This window comes from Neomonachus schauinslandi, chromosome 4, assembly GCF_002201575.2.
Source record: "Neomonachus schauinslandi chromosome 4, ASM220157v2, whole genome shotgun sequence".
In the NCBI taxonomy this organism is placed as follows: domain Eukaryota; kingdom Metazoa; phylum Chordata; class Mammalia; order Carnivora; family Phocidae; genus Neomonachus; species Neomonachus schauinslandi.
The window spans coordinates 46,975,147-46,992,642 of NC_058406.1; the positions used below are offsets into that span (position 1 = coordinate 46,975,147).

Below are 17,496 nucleotides of genomic sequence, written 5' to 3' on the forward strand. Positions count from 1 at the left end.
CCAGAAGAGGTTTTCTGGAACAGAAGGGATAGGACAGGAGGGGAAGAAGTTAGGAGAGAATGAATGAGAATCTAATTAATTGGTAGATCTCAACCGGTTTTAATGTCGACATTTGACCCTGGGGTGACACTTAAAGGACACATCGCACCAAGGCAAATCCAAGGCTTGGGTGGAATGTACTAATTCATGTTGGTGGTAGCCCTCTCCCTTGCTGTTGCTGATGTATGAAATTATAGTAGTTGTGCAGATTGGTGCCCTTGGGATTCTGGAAGTGCCCCCTTGAAGTAGAAGGCTAAGATTATGCGTGTGTCTTCCCCTCTCTCGTTTCTGCTAGGGGATCCCCGCCGAAATATCATCATGTGGCTGGACCACCGGGCGGTCAGTCAGGTCCACAGGATCAACGAAACCAAGCACAGTGTCCTGCGGTGTGTTGGCGGTGTGATGTCCGTGGAGATGCAGGCCCCAAAGCTTCTGTGGCTCAAGGAGGTGAGCGCCTAGGGTGCAGCGAGCATGCTAATCACAGCCGGGGATTCTGCTGATGTCGGATCCATCTGTACCAGGCGCCGTGCTAAAGTCTGTTACGTTTGATTTTTCCCAGCAGCTCTTGACGAAGGTTGATCCCAATTTATTGATTACGTTGCAGTTAAATCATTCCTGTTTTTAGGTGCTAACTTTAGGCAGGCACAGTGATAAGTGTTTGACACAGATTATCTTTTTGAATCCTAGCAGCCACCTTATGAAGGTAGGGGTTGTCTCTTTTTGCGGGGAGGGGGTGAGGGTTTTCTGTAGACAAGAAAACTAAAGCTAATAGAGATTAACCAACTCACCCAAAATGACATGATAAGTATGTGGCAGAGCCAGGGTTGGAACCTGAGACTGGTTGACTCCAAAATCAGTTCTCTTAATATCCAGGACTCTCCTGGAGTTCAGAGGCTGATTACCATTCAATAGAAAGTAGCAGAGCTGGGCTTTAAGTCCACATCTTCTGACCAGAACCTTCTTTCCCTGTGCACTTGTATCCCCCAAGGATTAATCTGACCTTGGTGGCATGTTGGGGTTTTTCATGTCACCTGAACTTGAGTTTCCATGTCCTTGAGTGATACGGTGATCTCTGGATGGAGCCCTTGCATGTGGTTCCTGTTTCCAGATGTTTAGATCCATTATGAACTGTGGATAATGGTGATGTCAGCTTCATGGTGCCCAGTAGGGATGGATGTGTGAGAAAGTTCAAGTCCTCTGGGAACCTCAGGGACTTGAAAATCCCTAGGTGGTCTGGTGAGGAGAGAATCCATCTAATTAGTAAGACCTGGCATGATTCATTTACTGGCTCTGGGGTTTCAGGTGATCTGAGTCTTCGATTACTCAAAATGTATATGGGGGTGAGGGGAGTGTAAGGGTGCTGAGGAGGTGTCCCTGGATTGCCACCGAGAGCAGAAGAGACAGAAGCAAAGAGGGCATCAGTAATCAAGGGAGGTTTGGCTTGTTACCTGGTTAGCATATTGAGTTGTTGTGTAAGCTTTAATTTGCAAAAAGCCTTCTATATTTATTAAGAGTCTGAAAACACAGAGCGTTTTAGGAGTCAGGGGTTTCTGACCCTACTGGCATCACCTTATGTGACTTTGAGCAAAGCATTTCTCATCCCAGGCCTCACTTTGTCCATCTATAAAGTGAGAGCGCTGGTCTGAACCAGTTTGAAAACGTGATATAAATATATCCTGAAATACCAATCGGAATATAGAACTACTCCACACTGCCCACACCTTCTGCTTTGTGTTCTGTAGACGTTAATTGATTTAATCTTAGCAAGCTCTGCCTGATAGACAGCATGGGAAACTGAGGCTGACAGAGATAGCAGCATGATTTTCCTAAACAGATGGCAGAGACAGAATTTAAACCCATGTCTGCTGGCCTTCAAATCCCAGCTTGCCCCATCATGTTATGCTGCACTGAAATCCCTCTTTAAAGTGTGTCACTTAGGGTAGAACCAGGAACAGGGGAAGTGGTGTTTTTAAACCAGCCTAAACACGCTGCAAGGAAACAGATGGGTTGGATACATCACACCCTTCTTGGCCAAAGGTAAGGAAGAGCTGTACTGAATTAAGGGAGGAGGATCAGGTAGGTGGTCATTGGTACATCCTCAGGGCCTTATTGAGCACCTGCTTCATGGCTGGCTTGGGGCTGTATATCCCAGGAGGTCTGAATACACATCTGGTGTGAACCTCTCTGGATGCTCAGCCCTGTGTGCTTGAGATCAAACTGTACTAAATAAAGCACATAGAAAATAATTAGGTTCTAGATTGCATGGCAGTCAGTGATTATGACCTCCAGAGACTGACCATCCATCCATCTATCTAATCAGTTCCATTTCAGAGTTTTCTGAGAAAGGCCTAAAACATTATCTCATCGTGTATTTAACTACCTGATGGTTGGGCCTCAAATCGGTTTTTAAAATTTCTTAAATTTATTTTTATTTATTCATTTTTGGTAAACACATACAGGAATCCATGCTGAGAATTCCTTTGATTTTTATCATGATTGCAAATTCAAATAAGATACTGTCTAATACCAGTTTTAGCATTTTCTCCTTAAAGCCTGACCCAGATGGCTTATGACCCTTTTCTGACTTGAATGTCCCTGAGGTTCCCAGAATGACTTACATTCATTCATGTAAATGAATCATCTAGGGATCTTGTTAAATTGTAGATTTCTGATTTAGTACTCCTGGGGTAGGGACTGAGAATTGGCGTTTCTGACAAGCTTCCAGGCGATGCTGATGTTGCTGGCCCAGAGACTTATTTTTTTTTTTTTTTGAAAGTAATACTTTCTTTAAGGTTTTATTTACTTATTTGTCAGAGAGAGAGCACAAGCAGAGGGAGAAGCAGGCCCCCCACTGAGCAGGGAGCCCGATGCGGGACTCGATCCCGGGACTCCAGGATCATGACCTGAGCCGAAGGCAGTCGTTCAACCAACTGAGCCACCCAGGCGCCCCTGGCCCAGAGACTTATAAAACCACTTCTAGTTCGAGAAGCTCTGTGCTTTATATCCTGAAGAGCACCTATTTGTGGAGAATCAGGAGACGGTACCTTCTTTTGAATGGGGCTATGGGAGACTGGGGTACCAGGAAGTTAGATACTTTCAAAGAGTTGTTCAACAGCACATCAGAGTCAGAACCTGACTGTGCTAAGCTCATTTCTTTACTCCCTTATTTGCTCTTTAATTCACCAAATATTAACTGAGGTTCTGCTGTGACCCAGCAGTGTCACAGGCACTGGGGACACAAGCACGAAGAGCACTCAGGCTTACCCTTGAGGGGCCCAGTGTCCTCTGGGGCAGTGGTGGGGAAGCAAAGGGGGGGTTTGGGTGGAGGAAAGAGACACGGAACCAGAATTGTCCGAAGATGTTCTAAGCATCTTGATAAAGGAATATGCAAAGTGCTTTCGGAGAAAATAATTTGCTTCCGGGAGGAGTTCTTGAAGATGAGTCTCAAGATAGGAGGGGAGGTTTTGCCTAATAGAGAAGACAGGGAGGAAATTCTAGAGAAAGACTATGGTTCATTTTTGGTAAGGTACGTAGGTCCTGGGATGAGAGCCCAGGATGCTTCCCTGAGTGTAGTAGGAGATGAGGCCAGGTAAGTAGCCTGGGCTCAGTTTGTTAAGGGCTTATTTGGTGATAGATGGTTTTTAAGCAAGGGGGAGGGAATGTCTTAGATACCTTTGGCAGGGATGAAGAGACTGGATTAGGGGTGAGGAAATGTGTGTGTGTGGGAGTAAGAACCAGTTTTCATACTTTCCTGATTATAGCACTTTGTTGGCTTTGCTTTGCTCTTAGGATAAATTCCAAAATTTGTAACACAGCCCAGAGGATGGTATGTGATATCATTTTCACCTCCCCCTTTCTGCTTACTGTGTGTCCCTCACCTTGCTCACTCTATCCACCGGGACCCCATCAGGGTGTCTCAAACATGCTCTGTTCTTTGCCACCTCCATCTTGACTAGGGGTTGGCAAACTCCAGTGCATGGGCCACATCTGGCCTGCTGCTTGCTTGGGATGTTTTGGGAGCAAAGAATGGGTTTTACTTAAAATGGTTGAAAAAGGATTCAAAAGGAGAACGATGTTTTGTAACTTGTGAAAATTATGTGAAATTCAGATTTTCAGGGCCACAAAGTTTTATTGAAACACAGCCACACTCATTCATTTATGTTTTGTCTGTGGCTGCTTTTGCATCACATTTACACCTTCAAGACAAATGCATCACAGTGACAGAGCTGAGTAGTTGAGACAGAGACTGTGTGCCTACAAGGCTGAAAATATTTACTCTGTAGACCGTTAGAGAAAAGTTTGCTGACCCCTGGTCTTGGTGATGTGATGCTGTCCTTTCTGCCCCTGAATATTCTTCCCTCTACTCATCACCGATCCTAACTTACCATTCAGGTTTCAGCTTTACTGTTATGTCTTCAGCAAAGCCTTGCCTGACTCTCCAATAAATTAGAGATCTCTTTCCATTGCCCTCTTACTTCACTGTATCTTTCTTAAATTGTAGTGATGTATTATTTCGTATGATGATTTGCATGGTGCTTGGGTCTTCCCACCACTGTAATCCATGGGGGGGATGGAGAGCCTATCCGTTTTGTTCATGGCTGTTTCACTATCCCTAATCAGCCTGCCGTATAGTAGGTAGTCAGTAAGTAGTTTCGAGTAGGGGCTCGGTAAGGGGCTTTTGCAGTCCCCCAGGTGAGAAGTCATGAGGCGGAAGTAGGCACTGTGGGGTGGAGAAGAGATAGGTTCCAGAATTTTTAAAGCATACTATCAGCAGGATATGGAGGCCGATTGGCTATGAGAAGCGAGCGAGATGGCAGAGTCGGAGCTGACCACTCACTTTAGTACCGCTGTCATTCGTGGGCTCCTTGTCCTTAGCCTGGAATCTGATGACATTGGGAGTCGGGCAGAATCTGGAGTTCAGACTTCCCAGAAGACCCAAGTGATAGACTAGGACCACCGCAGCTCTTGGGCAGTCACGCAGGTCCTGGTTCTGCAATGTGGAATTTTAATCATGTCCTTTACATTTAAAATTTGTGTGTTTCAGGTTGATGTATGTCTCCTTAATAAGAATTGTCAGATAAAAGGAGAAATGCCATTTGAATTTTTCATAACCCCCAGCAGTCTGGCTTTTCCATTTGGTCTCAATGATTCTGACTCTCATCTTAATGAAGGCCAAATGTAAATTAAGTTCTGTCAAGGCTGGAACAGCTGGAGTCTCCTATCTTTATAAACATGAAACATTGCAGGGTAACAAGGTGCAGACTGGGGAAGGTCAAGAGAGTTAAGGGCTGATGCCGATCCTGACAGCTCAGTGTTAATGGAAGATAATTAACTGGTGTGTAGGGGCTTCGTGGAGATCTTCCAATCCGACTTTTAACTCATTTCCTCTTTTTGCCATTGTCAGCAGAGCAGAAAGCTAATCATTTTATAGTTTGAGATTTTCATTGTTCTTTCCCAACTGGAACCAACTGGCTGGAATGTCCGAGGATTTTGTTGATGGGTTTAGAAGATCTGTCTGCCCCCGCCTCCCCTATCTCTCCCCAGTTCATGCCTCTGTGCTTCTGTTCCCCTGATAGTGTGCTGGGAAAATGAAGAAATGATTCTCTGGTTCTAATGTGCCTCTTGCTGTATATGTAGATTCTTTGGAGGAAGCTGGGAGTTGGGATGCCTAGAGAGGTGGTTTGATAACTAACTGTTAGCTGTGGAAGGTGTGAGTGGAGTGCTTTTTGTGAGAACTATTGAAAGAAAACAAAACAAAACTCCGTGAGAGGTCAGGAAAGCCTGGTTCTAGTCCTTTCTGTGAAGTAAGAGGCTTGTCCCAGCTCATTTTTAGTTCCTTGTCTGGCCTCATTCTTTCCTTCTTCTTGACTGTATAATAACATCTATTATCTTAGATTTTTTCTTGCTTGAAATTCCGTGGAAGATAATGTTAATTTCCTTTCTTTGAAATATACCATTTCTTTTTTAATGGCAATTATGGTGGGAACTACAGTCTTTCTCTGTGAGTAACTCTGGCTTTAAATTGCATGTATAGGCCTATTATTGTTCACCCACATTCATCAGACCTTAGCAGTAGAGCTGATATAAGATATTGGGGAAATTTGGGGGATAAATCACAGTTCTGTAACAGAAGTAAAGTACAGGATTTGAAGCCAGACACACTTGGATTTAAATCACTCTCTGCCATTTACCAATTCTGGGACCTCAGACGAATGAAATCAACTTCTCCGAGTCTCACAGTGTTGAGCTGTAAAATGAGAATAGTAGTGTCAGCCTTGTGGAATTATTATAATTTAGTTGGATATTTGTAAAGCACTTTATGCAAGTAGATATTCAGATAGTAGTTACATCTTCACTTCCATTGTATTTAAAAAAAAAGTTTGTTCTACTGATGGTCATGTCAGTAATATCCTATCACCAACTGAAAGAATTTTAAAAACTAAAATATCTTATTTCATGTAGTTGGCTGTAATGAGTGGTATTTTTCCTGTTTGACTAATAGCTAAGGAAAGCATCTAAAAACCACCATGAGGTTGTCAGAGACAATCATAAAAAATATCCAGTACAATAGTACAAAACATATTTTCAAAGTCATTCATTTATGTGACTCATCCACATCCTATGTGTAATCCCTATACCAGAAGGCAGCCGACTTTGAACTTTGAAGCAGGTTTACCTAATACCTTCTACTGTTTCCCCTGAAATTCACCATTGCCTCCAGCCTCAGCATTATTTTATTTCACAAAGATTATTTTATTTACTCTTCACACCCGACTTGTGGGGTCGATATGATCTCTTTTTGTGGGTAAGGAAACTGAAACTCAGAAACATTAAATGACTTACAGTCTCATACTGGGTGAGCAAACCTCCGTCGGGAGCCATACCACAGCTCTGTGCCCTGTACCCGTCCTGTGGGGGCCTCTGTAATCCACTGTCAGGATCCAGAAGTGGTCTTTGCCTTCAGGAGATTATAGTCTGATGGGAGAAGAAAGATAACAGCTCACCTGAGCAATCAGATCGGAGAAAAGAAACAGGTGAAGACAGTAGCTAAAGCGTATATAGTGCTAATTATATATCTAGCACTTTTCCAAGCATTTTATCCGTGCTAAACTCCTCTAATCCTCACTTCCACCCTGTGAAGTATCAGATGATGAAACAGGCTCAGAGATGTTAAGCAACTTGCCCAAAGTCACTCAGCTAATAAATGGCAAGGCTGGGATTGGAACCTTGGCATTTCAGATCTAGAATCTGGGCTTATCACCATTTCTCCCTACCACCTTCTTCAAGTGTTTGCCTTGCAGAGTTTGGATAGATTAGTTCAGGGAAGAAATTTGTAAGTGATAACTTTAGGAGCCTCTGAGGCCAGGGACAATGGATGGTGGGTTCATTTTTTTTTTTTTTCCTTTAACAAATATTGTTTATTGTCTCTTGTGCAATAGGCACTGTGTTGGGCGTTAGAGATTCCAAAGTAAGCAAGACAGGTAAGGGCCCTGGGTAGGCTTCTGAGAACTTAGACTCTAGTATAGAGAGGCAGAAACTAGACAAAGAGACAAATACACACATACACACACACACACATACAAAGTGATTATATTTTCTGGAAAATGCTATGAAGGAAAAATACAGATGAACAGATTTGGCATGGCTGGCATGTTCTCTCTTGGGAGGTTTTGTTTGACCTGAATGATGATGATTTCAGGAAGAGAGGACAGCAGATTCATGAAAGGATGAAAGTACCTGTGAAATCAGCAGAGGAGGTCAGCAGGGCTGGGAGGGTGTGAACAAGGCAGAGAGTAGTGGGAGGTGGGTTGGAGCACTGGGTAGAGACCAGCTCCTGCATGGCCTTGAGGCCATGGGCAAGAATTTGGATTTTATTCTAACAGTAGTGGGGAAGGGTCAGTGGATTTTAATCATAAGTATGACATGATCTCTGGTTTATGATGTAGAAATCACTCTGGCATAGTACTGGGTAGGTAATAAATATTTGTATAACAACAAAGTTTACATTATAATGTTAAAAGGAAAAATTACAAAACTGTGCAGTCTTATGAATGTATTTGTTTTAAGAAATTATCAATATAGAGGGGGGCCTGGGTGGCTCAGTCTGTTAAGTGTCTGCCTTCGGCTCAGGTCATGATCCAGGGGCCCTGGGATGGAGCCCGGAATTGGGCTCCCTGCTCAGAGGAGAGCCTGCTTCTCCCTCTGCCTCTGCCTCTCCTCCCCACTCGTGTGTCTCTCTCTCTCTCTCTCTCCTTCTCTCTCTCTCTCAAATAAATAAAATCTTTAAAAAAAAGTTATCAGTATAGAAAAAAACTGGCTATGTATACAAAAAACATTAACAATGGGGCAATAGTTTGCTACTGTTATAGCGCAGTGCTCACGCTTTTATTACTTCTTGGTAATTTTTCATGAAAAAAATAATCTTGTAGTCCTAGCTAACCTTTCTATTTTATACTACTTCATCATTTAGCATAGGATTTTTTTCTTCTTGGGCATGTTTTCCTTAAAAGCCCCAACACGGTATTATTACCCTATTATACAGATGAAGAAAACAAGACCCAGAGGGTTTAAATAGCTTCCCCAAAGCTACACAGCAAATACAGGTGGCGCCAGGATTCTCCCCAAATCCAGCCTTCCTCCAGCTCCTGGGCTCTGCCCATCGGGCCTTGCTGCCTGTTCTCAAAGAGCACTCGTTTCTTACGACATGGCAGGGCTGCCGCCTGGCAGCTCACAGGCCGAATCTGGTCCCCAGATGGGTTTTGTTTGACCTTACCCTGTGCTTGAAAACAAAAACAAAAACTTTTTTTTTTGAATTAGTTTTCAACATTTAAAAACTAAGAAATTTCACATAAAAATCCAAATTTTCTGCTTCTTTAGAAGAAATAACAAAAGGATTTGGCAGTCGGGGGCCCACATTCCCATGTGGAAGGAACTGGCTAGTGCTGAGCAGGGGCTGCCCCCTTTAGAAGGGGCAAGTGTCCTTCATTTCACAGCCATCCCCACCCAGCTTGCTCTGCTCATTTCCTTTCCCAGCATTACCCTCTAGGCGTTTGGATTGGAGACCCAGGCTGTGGGAATTTGTTCAAGGAATCCATCATTACTTTTCCTATAACAAAATGCTTAGAGAAGTGGAAAGATTTTCCAGATGACGAACTTCTCTGTCAGTGGCTCTAGGAATTCTATACCCATATTCTCTCACACCTCTGAGTCTTTGCTCAGGTTTTTCTTTTGCCTGGCAAACTTACAATTTCGTCCTTCACTTGGGAAAACTTATACTAATTCTTCAAGACTCCAAGAAGCCTTCTTTGACTTTCTCCATCGGGTGTTGATTAGGCTCCTGCCCTTTGTCCCCCATGGCATCCCCCCCCTTTCCTCTACCTTGGAATTTATTACAGTATATTGTGCCTCGTTTATCTCTGTGTCCCTAATGTCTAGGGCACTGCTTAGCATCTAACACTAACCGCCCAGTAGCTCTTTTAACCGATGGATGGATGAACAGATGAATGAATTTACCAAATCATTTATCATGCCATTTTTGATTGTTGTGTACGTCTAACCAGCAGTTCCATTCTAAAGTAAAGATCTCCTGCAGACCAAATGTAAGTTCATTTTCTCTTCCCCATTGTGGAAAGGGAAGTTTGGAGTATTACCACTCCTTTCCACCCCCTAGCCACCCCTTGGCTGTGGTCCTGTTACCTTGAGTCACAGCTTGTTTTGTGTGTGCAGTGAAGGCCCCAGATGGAGGCAGGAGCTCCTCCTGGCCTCTCTACTGTGTCTCTGTGTCTTGAGCATAACCCTTGGAGCTGCTTCCTTTACCCTGTGAGAGAATCCAAGGCGTGAACTGTAACCTTGGAAATCTGGAGACTCAGGGTAGGTAGATGTTGATTGAGGGAAGAGAGGAGGCAGGCCAGAAGTCAGGAAAGATGCTAGATGGGATTCTTCTGGAAAGATAAGTCAATCTCATTTTCTCTGTATATACAGCTTGGTTTTACTCTTTTCTTTTTTTTTTTTTTGGTTCAAAATGAGAATAGCTGTTCTGTCTTATAGGGACATACTCATTTAATCAGTGAAACAAACTTTTGGCTGGTAACTACTATGTAGAAGATGCTATGCTTGGGGTTGGGGAGATAAAATGGAAGCTGACAGTGTCCTTTATCTCAAGTTGCTCCCAGGTCTAAGACCAAGTGCAAGAGGCTGTGAAAGCCATTTTCCCCCAACATTTTATGATCATAATCTTTAAACATACGGAAGAGTTGGGAGAATTTTATCGTAAATGCTCAGAACCATCACCTGGATTCTGCCATTAACATTTTACTTGCTTTATCAGGTATATGTCCATCTATCTGCCCTTCTGTCCATCATCAATCATCCTTAAGTTTTTGCAAGTTGAGACATTGTTACACTTACAAAAGCAGTTTGAAATGTGTTTACCTTATTGAGATACTTACTAAATTCTATTTAAGGTATTTACCCTGTTTGATTGCTGTCTACAAACATCATCAATACTGGCACTAGAATTTATTAGATATCTACCATGTGCTTTTAAGTTTGCTATCTGACTTAATGCTTATGAAAGTCCTGTGAGGTGGATGTGATCACTTACTTTGCAGATAAAGAAGGTGAGGATAGAGGAAATGAAGTAGATTACCACTTACTGACTGTTGGATCTGGCAGGGCTGGAATGGAAACCTGGGCCTTCTAACTCTAGGAAATGGATTTAAAAAGAAGTTTTAGAGGTTAGCTGGTCAAACTCCAGCCTTTATCAGGCACGATCCCCCATCTTCTCTACAGATGAAACACCTGGGTAGAGAGCTAGTTCTCATAGTTCAGGTTGCAAATCCCAGATAACAAATTTGTCTGACTGAAATTTTGAAGTTAAATATGAATTCTAGAATAAAAAATAATCGAAGTCATCCTAAGTTAGACTCCCAATTAAAGGATCATGCCTGAGACCCTCCACTACACAAATTCCAACCCATTCCTCTTTGTCCATGCTGTAGCACATTAGTTACCTCTTAAAGAGCTGGTCTTTTCCTCGCCTTTGCATTCACCTTAAAGTGTTTGTAGTTCAAAAAAAAAAAAAAATGAGTAAATGATTTAACTAGTTCCTTACCTCTTCTGAACCCAGGGGTCCTGGAGGCACCTCTGCAGCTGACCTCACTCAAGGGTTATCTCTTGCATCATGCTGTGGCCACTCTGCTGGCTGAATGATAAAGTCATTCAGGGATCTCCTTAACACCCCACATCTCCTGAATCCTTCCTGTATGGAGAGGCTGCGGATTAGGTAAAACTTGGTAATAAAAAGTCTGATCTCAACTCTATAGCCCCATCAGTACCCGTCCCCACACCCTCTTAAAAAACTGCTTTAGTTTGGCTTCCAAGCTTTGTAATCTCAACAGTCCATGTCTTCTGGCTCAAAAAATGCAAGATTAGGGAGTGTTCAGAGGGAATGAGTGACCTGCCTGAGGAAGTGGCTCTGCCCTCCCTGGCTTCTGTCTCTCATTTGGGCTTTGCCAGAGGGTCGGAACTGTGGCACAGAGACATTTTCTCCCAGTCGTGCTATGTGTGTAGCTATTGGAGCTTGCCCAAGTAAAGCAAAGCGAGCAATTAGGAAATAAGATCTTTTTGCCAATTAATTATTCATAATATTTTTAGTAATAAGGATTTGATCTTCCCCAATATAATAATTATTATTACTTCACCATCAGTGCATGAAAATTATGGGTCACGGACTCGCACCAGTCCATGGTCTGGTATTTGGGAGCAACTGGTCTCCGTGAGCACTGAAATTCTCCTGCAAAGCTGGCATTCTGTGGATCTAAGATAGATGAGAAGAGAATCAGGACCTGAGTGAACCCTACTGCAGTTGTCTTGGCATGAGGCCATGTGGTCTGGCTTTGGCTGAGGGTCAGAGACAAGCCCATGGACCTGAGAAAGAGGGTGAATCACTGTGCAAGTATTTATCGAGCACCTCCCTTGTCCTGGGAAGCGGCAACCGGACAGTAGTGTATTGGCCTTGGAATTCATGTGGCTGGGGTTTCACCCAGGCTTTTCACTTACTATCTGCATGATCTTGGGCAATTCTCTTCACTATGGGCCTTAGGTTCCTGTCTATAAAATGGTGTTAAAGGCAGTATTGTTTCTCTGTGTCTTGGAGGGGAGGGTATTTGGTAAGTTGTAGAGTGCTGGTATAATGATGTATTTCCAAATGATGAATATGATGGAAGTGGTTGGTTTGGGGAAAGAAAATTAGGCCTATTTTTCATATTCTTCTCTCTAGATGCAGCTGGGAAGGCCAAGAGTGAAGGGAAAAATTCACATTATTGTGAGGGCTGGCAATTAACAAAGTGTGCTTAATCTTTAGGGACAACTTGGGGTGCAGGTATTACTGTCCTGTTTGAACAGGTGGCAACAGGCTGAGAATATTCACCTAATGCAGCTCATGAGTGGTCAAGCTGGGCTCTAACTCGAAGTTACTCAAGCATGTGCTCATAACAGCTCACAGACCAAGGATCGGGGAGAGTGGAAGAGCCTGGGAGAGAGTCAGTCCATCCTCAGATGCTCCAGAGCAGTCTCACTTACCCTGTCACTGGTAACTTATGGGGTCTTCAGCAACAAACATGCTCAGGATGATGGCTCTGAGAATGAGTACATCTTTTAGAAGTGGTCTAAGAACTGTGTGTGCTCATCAGTTCCCACCAGAATCAATCAGGGACATTTATTCATTCAGCAAATATTTATTGAAAATGTACTTCATTCCAGGAACTCAGGAAAGTGCTGGGAATATAGCATAAGAGGCCCTATCCTCCAGCTGCTTCTGTTCTAGAAAAGGGACAGAAATGAAGAAATGAAGTCCCAGTGCCCTATAGGTGGGATGGCATCAGGTCTCTGTGGAGCTACACCCCGGTTAGGGGAGAGGAGTCAGGAGGAGGTGGTCTGTAGGCAGGGGCTGAGGTGGAGGGGAGCTAGGTAAGCCCTCAGGTGGGGTGGCTTGCAAAAGGCAGGCCGGTTAGGTGGAGTGGCACTGGGCAAGGTCTGCTCATCTGAGGAGACGAGACCTCCGTGGGGCTGCAAGTACCCTATGTTGGGAAGGCAATGAGTGAGTCAGTCAGAAAGCACCTTTTGAGTCCCATCTGTGTGTTTACTGCTATTCCTGATGGGAGTTTTCCATTTGCACATGGATAGAGCCACCATACTCCAGCCACAGGGAGAGAAAGGCTGGGAACTCTCTGCCCCTCCCCCCTTTTCTGACACTCCCATCTCAAGGGCCTGAAGCTGAAACCCAGGGCTCACTTGGCTGCCGTGTCCTCTCTGAGCAGAGGGGCAGTGTCCTCATTTCAGTTCCATCAGGACCAGGCTGGACAGCACCCCAGAGAATAAAGCGGTGAATGAACCCCTCTAGTCCAGCAGGGTGGGACTGAAGGCCAGGCAGGGGCTCTTGCCACCTCTCCCTTGGTGGGCGTGTGACTCAGAGGCGGTGACATCAGCCATGACTTCATTCGCCTAGAGGAGAGACAGTGTGCAGACCGACAATGGGCTCTGGTTCCTGCCCTTCGTTCCCCATGGTGTGTCTCGTCAGGGACACTGCCACGGTCCTGCTCTTGTTTTCCACACATCTTCATTTTTCTGGTTTTTTTCTGTCTTATTTTATTCATTTCTCGTGTTTAACCTATTCATTTACTTTGCCCCATCTCCCCTTTCATTTTGTCCATCTTTTGCTTTGTCTTTATTTTCTTCCTTTCTTTTCTTGCACTTTCTCCTCCTTCTGTGTCAGAAATGTATATGGAAAGAGGTTCTCCTGCTTCCTGTGTCTTCTCTCCTCCAGACTGCCCACATGGCGTTCTGTCCAAACCTTTCTGAAACCGTACTCACAAACCACTCCCCACCGGGACTGACGTGGCTCCCATTCTCTTCTGACCTCAGTGTCTAAGACAAATTCAGATTTCCTCTTACTATACTTCAGCATACATCTCTCAGGCTAAACTTCTCAGGATTCCTTTTCCATGGCCAGGGATACAGTTGCTGCTTCTTCCTGAACTGCTCTCAGGCGGTTGGCGCCAGCTGGATCACCCTCCACCCCATCTCTCCTGGTCTTCGCCTTCCCTCCACACTGAGGTCAGACACTGCCTCCCACATAAAACTTCTCCTTGGCTGCTTGCCCACAGCCATCACTTTCTTTCATGACCATGCAGTATCCTTAGTTTATAACAGGTATTATTAAACCTGGGTTATTCTTTTTCTTTTTTTTAAGATTTTATTTATTTGAGAGAGAGCATGAGAGAGGGGAGGGGTAGAGAGAGAGCGAGGGAGAAGCAGACTCCCTGCTGAGCAGGAAGCCTGATTCAGGTCTCGATCCTAGAAGATCCCAGGACCTGGAGATCATGACCTGAGTCAAAGGCAGACGCTTAACCGACTGAGCCACCCAGGCTCCCCTAAACTTGGATTATTCTGTACTATTTGTACATGACTGCCAAGTGTTTCATATACAGACTCTGTTCCACTTACCCAGTAAACAACATGAGAATTGGGGCCAGTATACACCTGCCTTTCATGCATGGTCTTAGCACAGACTTGACCACAAACCGGGGCTGATAGACAAATTGTAGCATGGTCAATAACTATTTCATTTGAGAAATAATCATTTCATGCTAACTGTAGAGATGCAGATGAGAAAATTATGGTCTTTCCCTTAAAGGAGGTAACAGTCTAGTTGGAGAGACAGATAGGTCCCCATATAATTTGAGAAGAGTAAGGATTGTGGAGGAAACTGCCAGTTTCCTGTTTATTGGGGATGTGCCAAGATGGGCACATTAACATCTATCAGCTCATCAAGTTGAATCCTACTAACAGTACCGTGAACTAAACATTGCTGTAGATGAACATGAGACCCGTGGATAGTAGGCGACTCACTGTCCAGAAGGAACACAGCTAACAAGGAGAAGAACCAAGGTTTGAAGCAGAACGTGTCTGTCTCTAAGGCTCCTGCTGCTTCCTGAAGATGGTAACAGGTCACGCCACTGACAGTCTAGTAATAAGAACAGTCATTTGAGAAGTGCTTACTCTGTGCCACATGCTCTAAACATTTCACATACAATTGCTCATTTGTTCCCTCAACAACTCGATGGTGTAGGTAGTAGTATTGTTCTCTGTAGTTATTATAGGACCAGGAAATTGAAATGGAGAGTAGTTAAGTAGCTTTCCCAAAGTCCTATGGCTATGAAGTGTTAGAGCCCGGATATGTACCCTTGCAGTCTGGCCCTGGAGAAGAGGCAGCAGAATGTTCTGAGGCGCCCCCACGGAGAGCAGCATACTGCATTTTCAGAACTGCCACTGCATCAGTCCGTTTGGAGAATCAGGGACTGGGGGGTGCTGATAGGTGAAGGTGTTGAGAGGTGAGGCTCAAGAGGAAGCTGGAGCCAGGTCACAGAAATCATATAGTGTTCAATGCCCTCTACAAAGACCTTCACAAAAGACACAAGAAATGTTCTATGGAAGGGATGTTTTCTGTGATGTTGAACTATTCCACATCCACTGAAGTTATGGTCTTTTTCTATTAGTCGAGTTGTGAAAGGATTTCTCCGTTGTGGACCTTGTCTGTGCCTTGCAGGAAATGACAGTGGAACTCTGTAACAGTGGGATATACCTGCCCAAATAAGGCCCAAAGAAACGCCAAATGGAACAGTAAAGCATACCTGCCCTTTACGGGTTGGGGATAAGTAAAGTTTGGGTTGAAGGAAATTTGGGGAAGAAAGAGGAGGGGGCATCCATGTCAGCCAGCCTGGCCCTGATGCCAGGTTGTCCTCAGGTGTCCCGGAACACTGGCCATTTGATGGAGTGCTGTTCCCGCCTCAGCCCCCTCTGCAATGGTGCTTGGCAGCCATTCAGCACGGGGTTGCACTGACCCAGGAATCCAAGCCAGGACGTGAATGAATCCATTTTCCAATTAAAATGAAACTTCTCCAAAGACCTACTCACCCCAAGAAGAGAAATTTATCTTCCTGGCAGTCTGGTTTGGCTAGAATGTCTCTGCTCCCAAGACAGACGGTGAAAAGCCATTAACTTGAATGAGGAAAGAGAGACTGGGACAGTTCTTATTCACAATCTCATTCATTTATTCATTCATTCCTTATTCCCATTTCCACAAACGCCTCTTTAGCTTATACATCTCTGCTCACTTATTTATTCCTCCATTCAGCTAACATTATTCATCATCTATATAGCAGATACAATCCTAGGTCCTGGGAATAGATTTAAAAAAAGAAGAATTCTCCCCTTCACCCTCCACTCCCCGCCCCCCACCTTAGAGCTTTCAGTCTAGTGAAGGAGACAGACCCATGAATGGGTGTGACGGGAGGTGCCATGATAGGGATATTCACAGAGTATTATGGCAGTATAGCATGGGATCACCTTACTCAGGGGAATCAGGGAAGAGTGTGTGGAGTGGGTAATACCTGAGTTGAGTACGAAATGATGAGTACATGTTGGCCAGGTTGAAGAGGGGAGGGTATTCCAGGTAGGATACACTAGGAATCAAGATATAATGGTAAGAAAAAGCACGGTGTATGTGGGTAATTCTAGTATAGTATCTCAGAGTGGTCAGAGACGAAGCTGGTGAGTAAGACATGGGTTGTATATGCCATGTTAGTGGATTTTATTTTTAACTCCAAAGGTAGTAGAAAACTTTGAAGGGTACAAAGTATACTAGATTGAAAGCTCCCTGTAGGTGGGAGCTGTGTCTGTTGTTTGCTTGTTTCCCTAGTACTGAGCATAGTACCTGACATGTAGAAGATACCAAATAAATAATGAATGAATGAGTGAATGATTTATATAGTCAAATGTACATGTTACATAGGTGATTGTGTTCTAATTGGCTGTGTAAATGGTGGGAATCGAAGGGGGTGAGATTTGAAAGTTAGCCACTGTATCAGTTGGGGTGATAACAAACCACTTCAAAACTTAATGGAGTGAAAAACCAACCATTTATTTACTTCGTAATTATGCAGTTTGTTGATTTGGGATGAGTTAAGATAAATGATCTTTCTGGTCTCTACTTAGTCAAGAGTAGAGTAGGTTTCCTGGGTAGGGTTTTGGTCTTGGCTTTGCTCACCTCTCTTGCATGTCTGGAGCCTTGGCTGGGGTGGTTCATTTCTGCTGCACGTGTTCTCTCGTCGTCCAGTAGGCCGGCCTGAACTGCTTCACCAAGCAGCACTCCACTCCAAGAAGACAAGAGCAAGGTATTTTGAAACCTTCATTCAGAAGTAACAAAGTGGCACCTCTGCTCCCTTGCGCTGGTCAAAGTAAGGCCAGACCAAGTGAAGTGGTAGGCAAACGGATTCACCTTTTGATGGGAAGAGCTACAGGGTTATATTGCAGAGGGCATTAATACAGGGAAAGGAAGAATTATGGCCACTTGTAGACTGTCCGTAGATATGATAGCTGTAATCTAGGCAATAGAAT

General features: G+C 44.1%; 1 protein-coding gene across 4 annotated transcripts in view; it reads left to right on the forward strand.

Moving 5' to 3' along the window:
• FGGY (FGGY carbohydrate kinase domain containing) overlaps positions 1–17,496 on the forward strand; it is a 388,228-nt gene that overhangs the window by 36,243 nt on the left and 334,489 nt on the right. For 3 of the 4 annotated variants that reach the window (XM_021683954.2, XM_044914038.1, XM_021683959.1), the window contains one exon: positions 335–486. The exons of the other annotated variant lie outside the window; for it this stretch is intronic. In XM_021683954.2, coding sequence (XP_021539629.1) covers positions 335–486 — 152 coding nt within the window. The remainder of the gene's footprint in view (positions 1–334; positions 487–17,496) is intronic. 4 annotated transcript variants of the gene reach the window in all.